This window comes from Varanus komodoensis, unplaced genomic scaffold, assembly GCF_004798865.1.
Source record: "Varanus komodoensis strain SLA01 unplaced genomic scaffold, ASM479886v1 scaffold46_1, whole genome shotgun sequence".
Taxonomy (NCBI): domain Eukaryota; kingdom Metazoa; phylum Chordata; class Lepidosauria; order Squamata; family Varanidae; genus Varanus; species Varanus komodoensis.
The window spans coordinates 1309733-1322658 of record NW_025336043.1 but is presented as its reverse complement, the minus strand read 5'-3'; the positions used below and the strand labels follow the sequence as shown (position 1 = coordinate 1322658).

At 55.4% G+C, this 12926-nt stretch overlaps 1 protein-coding gene across 1 annotated transcript in view; it reads right to left on the bottom strand.

The window, feature by feature from the left end:
• ITGA11 (integrin subunit alpha 11) overlaps window positions 1–12926 on the bottom strand; it is a 77607-nt gene that overhangs the window by 31235 nt on the left and 33446 nt on the right. Inside the window, exons 5-12 of the mRNA XM_044444873.1 lie at window positions 11685–11776; window positions 11018–11132; window positions 8814–8941; window positions 8186–8334; window positions 6488–6632; window positions 4346–4511; window positions 2529–2599; window positions 501–645 (exon numbers count right to left, since the gene is read on the bottom strand). Coding sequence (XP_044300808.1) covers window positions 501–645; window positions 2529–2599; window positions 4346–4511; window positions 6488–6632; window positions 8186–8334; window positions 8814–8941; window positions 11018–11132; window positions 11685–11776 — 1011 coding nt within the window. The remainder of the gene's footprint in view (window positions 1–500; window positions 646–2528; window positions 2600–4345; window positions 4512–6487; window positions 6633–8185; window positions 8335–8813; window positions 8942–11017; window positions 11133–11684; window positions 11777–12926) is intronic.

Here is a 12926-nt window from a genome sequence, read left to right as displayed (position 1 = left end):
GGCATAAAAATGTTTTAATAAATAAATAAATAAATAAAATGAAAGGGGATCCCCCGCAGACAGGCCATGCCGCTCTGGTCCCAAAACAGTGACTGCATCCTTGGAAAAGACGCCACCCCGCTCCAAATTCTGCAATAAGGATCGTGGCCGACCCACACGGGACTTTCCCCGGCACTGTGACTGCAAGAACTTTCTGTTTTTGTCTGAGTCATCTGTCTGCATTCTGCTCATTGCGTTTTACTTCTGGTTGGCTTCTGTTTTTTTAAAATTTACTCTTACATGTTTGCAATATTCCTGATATTACTTTATTGTGTTTTTATGGAGATTGGTGTGGAAAAGATGGGATGCAGATTCCAAGGACAAATGGCTAAATAAATGAACCTTCCTGGAGAAAGTTCCATCTCAGACACTGCAGAAGTCTGGAGTGTCTTCTGCAGGGGAAAGGCTGGCCACGATCCAGGAGCATGCCCACTCTAGAGAACCAGCGGCTGGCTTCTCACCCAGGTATGCGCCATGGTTTTTCAGCTCCTCCGGGAACTCTTGCAGGTAGGACTCGCGGAGAGGGACCACCTTTCCGCCGCTGGTCTCCTTCAGCACTGCTCCGTTCCAGTCATAAGCACCCACAGCTCCCAGCAGAATCCCATCCTGTGCATGGGGAAAGGTGAGCGCTATGCAAAGAGCTGACCCTCCGTGGGCCAGCCCCACGGAAGCTGTGGGGCAGTTCAGGCACGGTAGCAACAAAGAAGCCTGAGCCCAGCCGGTCCTCAGGCCCATGGCAGCCCCCCTTCGCCAGCGTGAGGGCGAGAGAGAGGCACCTTCTCGGCTCGGCCTCTGCAGGAAGGCCAGCTGGACCGCTCTGCTCGCAGCCTCTCTGGTCCTCTGAACCCAGGAGGCCTGGGTGGCTGGGCTTTAGATAGCCTCCCCGCAAGCCCCCCAAAGTGGGGCCCCCCTTCTTCCACGCAGCTGCTGCTCAGCCCCATGCCTGCGGGGCAAGCCAGGCCGTGGCTCTCTCGCTGCTAAATAGCACCTCGCCATTAGGTCTCCCGGGTCTCCGGCGGCCTTCCTTTAAGTTTCCCGGCTCTGTCCCGCCCCAGCCCCTGGCTGAGACCCTCAGGGAAGGCCCGCCAGTGTCGGTGAGCTCCTTTCGGTGCCTATGCCCCGCCAGCGTGTGAGGCATCATTGCCTAGAACGGCCTGGCACATTCGGCTCAGCTCTGCGCTTCAGCCCCCCTTAGAAGAGCATCCATTATTTAAAGGAGCTTTTGGGAATGTGCGAGGGAGCCCTTGCCAAGTCAGCAAGTGGAATCTTGCGGGACCTGCCAGCTCCTCCAGCCTTCTCAATTTTGGCAGCGTGGATGCCCGACAACCAGCCCCTCTGTCCTCGCGAAAACAGCGAGTAAATCAGTTGCTCGCAAAGCTGCTCTCCAGGCCGAAAGGGACCGCGGGCTGCAACCCTCCCCGCCTGCCCGGCCGGCGCTCCTGCCCCCGCAGGAGGTGGCCCTTTCGTCGAGCACAGGGAAGGGCGCCCCGCCACGAGCCGGCAGCTGCCACAGAGGAAGTTGCTCAGCCTCCTCGGGGCTCTTCGGGCTGGCTCTGCAAAGCACTTCGTATCGATCCATTGGCTCTGCCTGCCCCTTGTCACTCTGTCAGCGGGACTCCAGGAGGCGCACAGCCAGCTGGTCTACCAGGGGATGCTTGTGGCAGGAAATCCAGAGAGTGACACCCCTGCCCTGGTGGGTAAAGACGGCGTAATGGAATAACAGACTCCTAGAAGAGTCGAGCCGGAAGGTCCCCTGAAGGCTGTGGGGTCCAACCCCCTGCTGGTGCAGGACACCACGCTACACCTTCCCACTCAGAGGACCATCCAGTTTCTTTAGGATTGCCTCTTGTGTGCGAGAGCCCCCCACCTCTCCAGGCAGCCCGTTCCCCTGTCGCATTGCTCTGACAGTGACGACGCTTTTCCTGATGCCCAGCCTGACTCTGGGTTGCCGCAGCTTGAACTGATTCTTCCGTGCCCTGCGCTCTGGCATCAGCAAGGAGAGCTCTTGAGTCAAGAAGCCACAGCCAAGCGTTTTCCCTTAACCTGCTGCAGGTTCTGCTAAGAACAAATCTAGTGCGAAGATGCAGGTACAGGTCTCCGCCCATCTCATTGTTCAGTCGATGCATGGTCAAAAACATCCGAAGGAGCCATTTCTTGGTATCGCATTCCACAAGGAGTGAACGGCAAACACATCTGCGAGTTGCTGGCCGTTGTTCAAAGCTTTCCTTCCCGATTGCGCCAGGGGATTAGCTCTCAGACCACGGAGGACTTGAGGACCCTGAATCGCCTCCCGCTTTTGAGACACAAATACCTTCTGCTACCATACATGGGCTTTCTGATGGCCTCACAGATCACAAAACAAAAGCTTCCTAGGCACACTAACTCCAACCACATGCCAAAGGCACATGAATCATTTATTATTTATTATTATTCAAAGTTTTTTATAATCATGGATGGAAATGACACAAACAAGAATGTTATTCACTCACTTCCACAATGTGTGATGAAAATCCCGTCTGGGACATTTCTAGGCCGAAGGATATTTCATTCTTGTTGGTACCTAAAACCAAAATGGAAGCATTTAAAGAATTATTTATTTATAACATTTCTATGCCACGCCCATCGCTGAAGCCTCGGGGCAGCTCACAATCAGGCATAGGATGATATTAAAAATTTGGAGTTTCTCGGCAAATATAAAACCATTAAATAAAAACCAGTTAACAATTAAAATATCATTGAAATAAACATTATTGGACACTCCATAAGGAAAAATGCCTGGATTTCAACTAAGGGGAAAAGAGAGAGAAAATAATCAATTACGACTTCCCGTTGCAAGTTTGTGGCATTAAGTGCTTGGTACAAAATTTATGCAGCCTGCTAAGGAGAACTGTGGATTTGGTGTATTTACAGGAAATGAGAAACATGGAATGAATACTTAAAAGTATGCATTTTAAAAACTGGAACAAATCTGTGCTTAAACTCATACACCTCAATTCAGTTGTCAGCATCAAGGGTAGGAATTCTGAGCATGAAATTTCTGCACCGCTTGTAATGCCTTCCCAGTTTATCTCAAATAAAAGAGCTCATCTATTTACACACGACAGGTAAACTCCTGCAGCTGAGATTAATGAGATTCCTAACACAGCTAAGCAATTTGCATGTCTCAGTACATGTGGTCTTCGGGATTAACCCGCTGATTTCGACATGCAAGCCATGCATTTGAGCACCGGAGTTAAAATCTCGCTCTTTAAGGATGCAATTTAACCAGAGGTGAGCATCTTAAAGTTCCCCTGAACTGAGCTGGAGAGAATTAGCGATGTGGGACTCTTGCACTGAAATCAGTGGCGCGTGGAAGCCTGGGACGGGCTGAGCTGCAACCGGCATTTCACAGAGCCTGGCTCTGCCTCTTCCTCTGCCAGGTCCTTTTTCGCACTAGGAGACAGCTAAGCAGGCCCCGGAGAGTTGCGCTTGTACAAAGGAACGACTAGCCCTTGAGCAAGCAGTGTTTCAGCCCCTTCAGCCTGGCCTTCACCTTTCCCCTCCAGGTCACAGGCCTCTTCTGGGAGAAGCTGAGGCAGGTACTAAGCACTTCCAACCTTGCCCTTGTACGCACTCTGTCGCCGCACTGCCTTCCTCGCTGAGCAGCTGAACGGCCCTCTCCCTCCTCCGCCTTCTGCTGCCGATGTATCTGAAGAGAGCACTCTTCCCCTTACAGCATCACGCACTAACCTCCGCTGATCTTCAGCGTCAGCCTCCCTGATGCCGCCCCTGCAATCCTTTGCTACCTGCCTGCACCCTTCCTTTGCCTCTTGTCCTTCCTCCCACTCCCTGAGTGTGTCCTTTTTGGTTTCCAGACATCTCTAAGCCTTTTGTGGAGCTACACGGGCTTCCTCTGTTGTCCTCTAGCTTTTTCTCTTGTTCGAATTGTGCCTTTAGAATTTCCTTTTTAAAAAAAAAAATTCTCACCTCTTGGACTCCTTCTCTCATTAGAACCTCTTGCTGTAGGACCTTACTTTTATTTTTTTCCTCAGTTTATTAAAATCAGGTTCCCCTGAAATCCAGGGGACGTGTTTGGCTGTGCTGCTTTCTCTAGAATCGGGAATGTAAGTGCAGTGTTGTCACGATGCCTCGGAGTTTATGCAAGTGCCTCTTTGTCTTCCCTGTCATTCAGAGTCAAGTCAAGGACAGCCGTTCCTGCTAGTCCGTCCTCCCCTTTCTGTAGAAGGAAGTTACCTAAAACTTTGGAAAGGGACGAGGCACTGTGAGAAAGCAGGAGAGCCAGACACAGAGGCAGCAAGCCGCTTACCTTCCAGGCTGAAAATCCTCTCCCCAAGAGCATCCACGATGTCTTTAAGAGCTGCCTCGTCACTGACATTAAAGAAATGCTTGTCGTCTGGGTCACTTGCTATATATTTAATCTCGTTTAGAAAGGCCTCCGGATTGATCCCTCTTCTGTTGTAATAACCAAGAACCTGGACAGAAGGGCAGTGAGATGTGTCAAAAACATACAAGGCAAAGTTCTCAGATGCAGAGAGACATGCATTTCTGCCTTCTTTCGAGTAGGAACAGCTGCAGCTGGGGAGCTGCCCCACTGTCTGATACCCCCGCCCCCAATCTGGACAGGCAAGTCTGGCAGAGTTTATCCTGCTCTCCGAGGTAGAAATGTTCTTGACATCTCCCGCCTCGCTTACAGGCAGCCGGAGTCCAGCCTGTCATTCCAAGGAGCGGAGAGAGTGCAAGATGGCTAGGCCAGCACGAGAAAACCCAAATGGCAGCACGATGCCACACACACACACACACACACACACGTTTCGGAATGCTGGGTAAATAGCAGATTAAAATAGCCTGGCAGCTAAGATGTTTCTGGCTGGGGAAGCTGGGCATTGAACTGGGGACCGCTTGCAAGCAAAGCGCAGTGACACGAATGCAACGGAACGCGCAGCTGCGCCCCACTTGCACGGAGGGCAAGCTCGCCTGCGCTGGAAGGCCTCGAAAGGAGGAGGGCACAGGGTCCTGCCTCCTCTCCAATCTTAGTTTGGGTTGCAACCATGTCACATGCACTCATTCCTAAATATGCTCGGTCCTATTTTTGCATCAATCTGCATTTCAAATCCACCCCAAAATTCTTCTTACAGATGTCTTTGAATACTGTGTTAATTGTATTTTCCCATAAAATACGCATTTCTAAATGCATCTCTTGGCAAAGGATGCATTTCTAAATGTATTTTATTTATTTATTTAATGTTTTTATATGCCGACCCAATACTAAAAGTCTCTGGATGGCTTAAAAAAACAGAAGTACAAAGCAATCATATACAACAATCAACACACACACTGCATCTGATAAATGATGATAAAAACCAGGATAAAACAAATTAACTGTTAAAATAAATCATCTGTATTTTCCCAAGTTTTCATCTTGAACCATGCACTATTCTATGCTTTTGCTTAACAGTGGTGTGATAAAACTGGGGGGAACATGCAGAATCTGAAGGGTGGCCGGATCTCTGCATTACTCTGAGGCATACAGAAGAGTTGCACTCAAAATGTGGAACACACAAAGCCCCGGAAAGGCTTGCCTCTCTGTCGCACGGGGGCTTCTGCAAAGGAGCAAAGAGAGGGGAGGACTTGGACCTGAAAAGCTCGGGCCACGGAAGCACCCCGTGGCTAAGCGCACATGCGGCCAGCCACAGAGGCCGTAGGCCCGCGAATTCAGAGGCTGATCAGCAGCTCCTAAATGAAAAGGCTGGTGAAGGCGTGTGTCCCGCCCTGCAAGGCCAGCGTGCACCCTGCCACCCTCCCATGCCTTGGGGCAGGTGCCTCTGCTTTGTGGTGACCTTAAGGTCAGCCCCCAGCCGAGGGACTCTGCACTGGAACATCTGCCCTGGAGCCCTCGGCCAGGCGCAGGCCTTCGGCAGCAGACACACGATGCTGCAAACATTTGAAAGACGCCTTTGAACCCCGCAACTTTCTGCCCGTTTCCGTGCAAGCAGGCTTAGGGCCTGGTTACCTGAAGGAGCGTCTTCTTCCACATGTGCCTGGCCGCCCCTTTAGATCTGGGGCAGAGGCCCTTCTCCGGGAGCCCTCCTTGAAGGGGATTAGGAGGGTGACTCCCCAGGGAAGGGCCTTTCTGTGCGGCTGCCCCAGTTGTGGAATTCACTCCCCAGAGAGGCTCGCCTGGCGCCGTCACTTTATTGTTTTCAGTATCCGGCCAAACCCTTTTTATTTTCTCATGTTTTAAGGTTTGACTGTTTGAATTGGGGAAGTGTTATGCATTAAATTTTAGGACACTGTGTGTGTGTGTGTGTGTGTGTGTGTGTGTGTGTGTGTAGTATTGTTAAACCGTCCCAAGACTTCAATAATGGGATGGTCCACAAAAGTTTAAATACATACATACATACATGCAGGAGTGGAAGCTCCCGCGGCAGCACTACCGAGGCGGACTTACCGCGACCGCGTATCTGGTGACGTTGTCCCTCTCGCTGGCCTCCATCACCTTCTCGAGGTCGGGGCTGTCGTGGGACTCGCCATCCGTGATGACGATCATCACCTTCTTGGCGCCCTTCCGCCCGCCTTTCTGGAAGGCTTCTGAGCTGAAATGGGAGCCGAGCAGGGGAGGGTGAGGGGTGCAGCGTTTTGTGGATGCGCCCCTGACAAGACGCGCCTGCTGTTGGATGCGGAGCGCCGCAGCACGCATTTCCACGGGCAGTCCTGTTTCTGTGCAAATTTTTAAAAAGCATCCGACATGGGAACAGGCGAGGGCCAGAAGGGGATCAGCTGCAATCTTAGAGCCACTCCCAGGCCACCGAAACCAACATTTTCCAAGGAAAACGAGCAAAGCTGCCTCGGATCCCAGTTCCCTTCCTCTGGAAGAAAGGACTGGCCGAAAACCAAAGGCCCATCACTTGTAAGATGCTCCGAACCCCAAGGGAAGATGCAACAAGGAGCACCAGGTGCTTTTTCCCGGGCAAGGAATGTATCGGGGCGGACAATTCAGTCCGGTAAATCGTAAGTGGCTTCTGACACACACACAAACGGAGACCACGAAATGGGACCCACACGAGCGTGCTAGAGAATAACACGGCTCAGGGTCACCGAAGGGCCTCGGGGTAACACGGCACCCCGAGCTCAGGCAGCTTTGCCTGCCTCTCGCAGAGGCTCTTGGCTGCAATCCAGCCCTCACTTGCTGTGCAAAGCTTTCGCTCCGTCGCTGGCCGTGCGATCCCTTCTTAACGTAAAGGCTGCTTGTGAGAATCCACTCCTGGGTTGGCGAGGCTGTGCAGTCGAGCCGGGGCGGGGGGGGGGGGGGGGCCGGGGGCGTGCCAGGAAGGAGAAAGGGCGTGCTTGTGCATTGTGGGGGAGTTGCAAAGAAACAAAGAACCTCGTTTTTCAAAGATTTGCTGGAGGGTGTGGGATGGCTGCAACAACTCTCAACAGAGCTGGTGCTTGATTTCTAAAAAGAGGCAAGTTGCGGCTTCGTGGAAGAGCGACCCTTACTCTGCACGCTCCATTTCTTCTTCCTAAGTATGCAGGGAGGCTCAGTGCTCCAAAGACAGCACTCTGCATATGTTCAGAGGCACTGTCTTGAGTATAGGCATGTGTGCCTAGGAATTCTGTGCCTAACTGACCTTGTACCTCGACATTCCTCACCTGCGAACGGGACCAGTGTGCAGGTCGGTCGAGGTGTTGCAAGATCTGGCTCCTCCTCGTGGTGTGTGGCTTACTTCACGGCTAGTGTCAACGGGGCTTGGGAACCCATCTGCTCTTGTGTGCTTCAAGAGCCTTTATGCTTTCCATTTCGTCACAGACATGAGCTCCAAGCGCTGCAGAAAATGCTTTTCCCCTCCTACTTTTCCGCTAGCCGCCCCCCGGGGTGGAATATCACAACTCCATGGAGGAAAATACTGCTTTTGCTCTCGGAAGTAACAGTCCGTTTTGCCCAGCCCTAAGCCCCCCCGGGAAGCTGCTCTTAAAAAGAGCCGAATCGGCACCAGCCAAAAGCCCCGAGCAGGGAATCGTGGGCGCACAGCAAAGGAGTGGGAAAGTGGCGTCCCGACGCGCCACTCGGCTCCTGTGCCCGAAAGAGCCGCCCCTTTCCCCCGTGCCGTGCCGTGCCGTGCCGTGCCGTGCCGGCGGGGGCACTCACCGAGCAAACTCTATCCCGAATGCCGTCCGGGTCTCGGTGCCGCCTCTCTGCTCAATGTGCCTTGCGGCTTCCACCACGTCCTTCACGGACCTGTAGTCGTTCAGGTGGAATTCGTGCACAGCATTCTCCCCGTACTGGACGACCCCGACCTGGAGGAGGAAGGAGCGCTTTGAGGGACCAGCAGGCCGAGCAATCCCTCAGCCACGGCCCGCTTCGGCCAACGAGGGTGGGGTGCGAGCGGGAGCTCCGTGGCCCTGCGGCAGGACTGGAAAATGAGGCAGCGCCCGGGCTTTGCTCTCTGCGGGAAATGGGCTCCCCAGAACCTCTGAGCCTGAATCTGCCAGTTTCTGGAGGCCCTCCTCTTAATGCTCAGTCTGTGTGAAGATGTAAATAAATGTCACGAGCCAGAAATGCCACAGGCCTCGGTGGCTCGTCTCTAAGGGATGCCTCGGAAACGTCTCCCCACTTGGAAGTGGCCTGCGAAGTGTAACCGTGCAAGCAAAGTGGATTTCTTACTGGAGGAGAGATGATGCCCTGGCAAGGGGGAGGCACCTTGGCAAAGCAGCCGGGGAAAGTGTGGAGCCAGGCTGAAGGCGCGTGCTGAGAGGGGCCCCGGGCACTTTTTTACCTGTATTTGGCCTGGTCCAATGTAAAACTTCTTCAAGATTTTTATCAGGAAATCCTGAACTTCCACCCAGGGGTAGATGCTGTTGGATCCATCCAGGACGATAATTATATCCATGTAGGTCTGGCATCCTGCAAGGGGACGGGTGAGAGACCCTTGAGAGTGCTTGGACGCCGATGGGCTGGGAAGCAGAGCCCGTGAGACAGTCCTGCTTTTGGGCCAGCCTTCCTCTGCCCTTGCTCTCCGACCCGCTCCTTCCCTGCCTCGCGGTGCTTCTCCTTTATTGCGCTTTCCTGGGGCATTTGTACGCTTGCGGCCGAGCGGCTTGCCATCACCCCGGAGGAACGCCGGTTCCATGAGGGGCTAGGCCAGGAGGGCCTCCCTACACCTCACCAAGATGTGGTGCCCATTTCTGGGGAAGAAGCCGGTGTGGATGAACTCACGCAGCGCCCCGGCCCAATGCTATTTGCAGGTGAGGCGTGTCCGTGGCAGGAGGAAAACTCTGGCTCTGGCGAAAGCAGGACCTGGGAAGGCTCAGCTTTCTGGCTGCCTTGGCGGTTGTGGCGGTCCCCCCCCCCGCCCCCAGGAGGAGCAAAGAGCGGGGAGAGCGGGACGCATACCTGGTGTGGGGCTGAGAAGCTTGAGTGGCTCAGGGCGCCCAGGGCCCCTCTCCCCAAGCTGCGCCTGCAGAGGGCCTGCCGAACCTCGCTTTGCTCCCTAACTGCAGTCGGACAAATCCTGGCAGAGAAGGGTTGCTTGCACGCGCTCAGATCTGCACCCTTCCCCAGAAACCGCCCGTCTCCAAGCCAGGACTTTCTTTAGTGCTGCCGTTCCTTTAAGACAGGGGTCCTCAGACTAAGGCCCAGGGGCCGGATCTGGCCGCCATGCCCATTTGGACCCACCGCACGCGCGCCCACGCCCACACGCGGGTCCACTGCCGCCCACCTCACCCCGCGCGCAGTTTGCTTGCTCGGAGAAAATGATGCCCAAGCGAGCAAGCCACTGCCTCGTGCGGCCGCCTCGCGGTGCCCGCCCGCCCGCGCCTGCCCACACCGCGCCTCGCCTCGCCTCGCCGCGCGTCCCGCCCCGCCTCAGTGCGCGTGCCCCGTCCCCGCGCCGGCCCGCACGCACCGCCAGCACCCCCTTTCTGGCCCGCGCCCAGCACCCGCAGCTTTCACCTGGCCCCTGGTGGAAAAGTCTGAGGACCCCTGCTTGGTACAGTGGTGCCTCGGCTCACGAACTTAAACCCTTCCAGGACTCTGGTCACGACCCAAACTGGTCGCGAGCCAAGTCAAAGTTCCCCATAAGGGCCAATGGAAAGAAGCTTCCTCCGTTCTGCCACTATTGTTTTACTCACAAAAATCTGAAGCAAAGTGACAAAGAGCAACAAAGGTCGCGGCCATCTCCCCCCCCCCAAGTGATCGTGTGGGGGGGGGCGACAGGCGCGACCGTGGATGCCCTGGGGTGGGAGGCGGGCGCAATCGTGATCGTCACCCGACGCAGAGTTCACACCCTGCGGCAACATTTTTATGGAATTCCTGCTTGCGACCCGATGTGGCAGTGAACTGAGGCATTCGTGAGCCGAGGTGCCACTGTATTTGCACGTTTAAGCAGGCTCCAAACTGCAAAGACACCTACTCAACGGACAGGTCAATAAAGCCGTCAGTATTGTTTTCCATGCTATTGTTATCGGTATTTCTGATCATCTAGACCCTCATGTCATGCCTTAAGGCATCAGGATGCTCTTGTACTAACATTATCTGGAGACGGATCACTCTGTCTTGGGTTATGGGACTAGCAGGTTATAAAAGTGCCTGTCCATGGGCTGAGATGCTGCAGCTGAGGGTGAGGACCACGGCCCGGGAGCACAAGCAGCAGCAGGGTCCTGGGCGATCTTGCAGTAAAACTGCTGAGGTTCGAGATGAAAGGGTGAGCCTGCTCACCCTTGTTGTGGCTGCCACCGAGGCTCCCCGACACTGCAGCCGGAGGGCACAGGCCTGGCACGTGCTTGCGGCTTTCGCCTCACGTGGGAAGCAAGCACTGCGCCACCGCGGGCACCTGAGGCCCACCGGGCAGGTTCCCCCAGCTGCGGCACCTCCCCCAAGCCCAGGCGCCTGGCTGCTTCCCCAGTGGGCCAGGGGGTCAGGGAGCCCACCCCCTCCCTGGCTGGGGCAGAGGGGGCGCTCGCGAGCAGACTCTTCTCGTACTCTGGAGAGCTGGTGCCACGGTCTTGGAGAACCGGAAGTTGGAGTTCACCCTGGAGCACATTCCCGTGGTGTAGTAAGAACTTCCGCACTCGTGGGACCAGAGTGGGCTGCAGGCCTGCGGGAGGGAGAGGAGAGTTTAGGGAGGCACGCCAAAAGCCTCTGTGGATCTGGGCCCAGGAGGACAGAGCGGGTGAAAGCGCCTCGGAAGGGAACCCCTGTGCAGAAAGGGCGGGCTGGGCTGGGCTGGGTGGAGGCCGCGGGGGGCACCCTAGGGGAGCCAGCGCGTGGAGGACAGGCAGGGCCGCTTTCGTTTATTCATTTGGCTTACAGTTTTTGTATCCCGCCCTTAGCGGAGTCTCCACTTTTGCTGAAATGTGTTTTTCACACTGCCCCTCATCCTTGCGGAGACCAGGAGAGTGGGTCTCTCCAGCCAGCGGGTCCGGCTCACATCACTGCCCGATGTGTATAGTTTTATTTTAGGGGTGTTTTAAGGGAATGGAGAACTTGGAGCGAGGAACAGGGGAAAGGCAAAGAAACACGGGCACCAGTGGCCACTCCTCGGGTCCCGTGTGCACATGAAGGCTTAAAATGGCTCCCAAACACGAAATGATCAAAAACACCCCAGCCGAGGAGAGCAGGCGTGCGCTCACACGCAAAGACTCCTTACCAGAAAGCTGTTATCTTTGGGGTTTGTGGTCAGGCTCAGCCCCAGGCGCATGTTATCCTTGCGCTCCGACACATTGGAAAGAGTTACTCTCCCTTGGGAAAAAGAGCGTCACAGTTAAGCGCGACGCAAGGAGGTGCGAGCCACGGCACAGTCAGCTTCGTGGGCAACGGAACAGCTCCCAGCTGCAATCCCAGGTGGGGAGGACACCGGGGCACCCCCTGCGTTCCCCCCCCCCCCCGTGCTCTCGTGGGCTCTGTGGCTGGCAGTGTCCCAGCCGTCCAGCCACCCGGGTGTGGGCATCACACGGCTTCTTGCAAACTACTCCAGCATTGCACTTAGCACCATTCCGTGCCCCTGGGGAACTCTGGACAGCAAACCCAAGCCGGGATTGCGATGGCACAATATGGAGTTTTTCTTCCAATAATACGAACTGCACACAACCCCGTCAGTTGCAGGCCTTGGGAACCTTTTTCAGCCCAACAGCTCAGTTCGGTTTTGGCGAAACTGCTGGAGTAGCGGCTGGAGACAAGCATGCCGCCCTTTCCCCAAAGCCGACGCTGCCTGCTCTGCTGCTTGCGGCTTCCGATGCACTCGGCCACTGACTGAGCCGCCCCGAGGCGTCCTGGCCCTTCAGAATGCCACAGATGTGGGGCACATGCCCACGGACAGGCGAGTGGTGGAAGGGGGCTGGGTCGAGGGGTGGGAGGCGAGAGGCCCGGGCCTGAGGTTCCCTTCCCATTTTGCTGAGTCCATCCGGGCAGACTGATCCCGGACAGTGACTGATCTTTAGTTGGCCCTGCTGCCTGGGAACCCCCGACTGGAGAGGAGTGGGGCAGAGCCTACCGTCCCCCATGGCCCTGCCCCGAACCTCTGGGTGAGCCGCCGGCCGTGCTCCGACAGCGTTCAGCATGCCACTGGTCCTTGAGAGGGGCAGGAGACGTCTGAGCAAGGAAATTGTGGGGGATTTCACACAGGGCAGGGAGTTCAGTGGGGCATCCAAGGAAACATAGAAACATAAAAACAGATTGAGCCAGAAGGGGTCTCCCGGGCCATCTAGTCTGACCCCCGGCTCCAGCCGGCTCCGCTCATGACATGCCCACCATGTGGATGTCCAGCCTCTCCTTGAACACCCGCACCGATGGGGCCTCAACCACCTCCCGTGGAAGCCAATCCCATATCCTTGGGGTCCTAACTGTCAGGAAGTGCTTCCTGGCATCCAAATTGAACCTTGGTTCCCTGAGC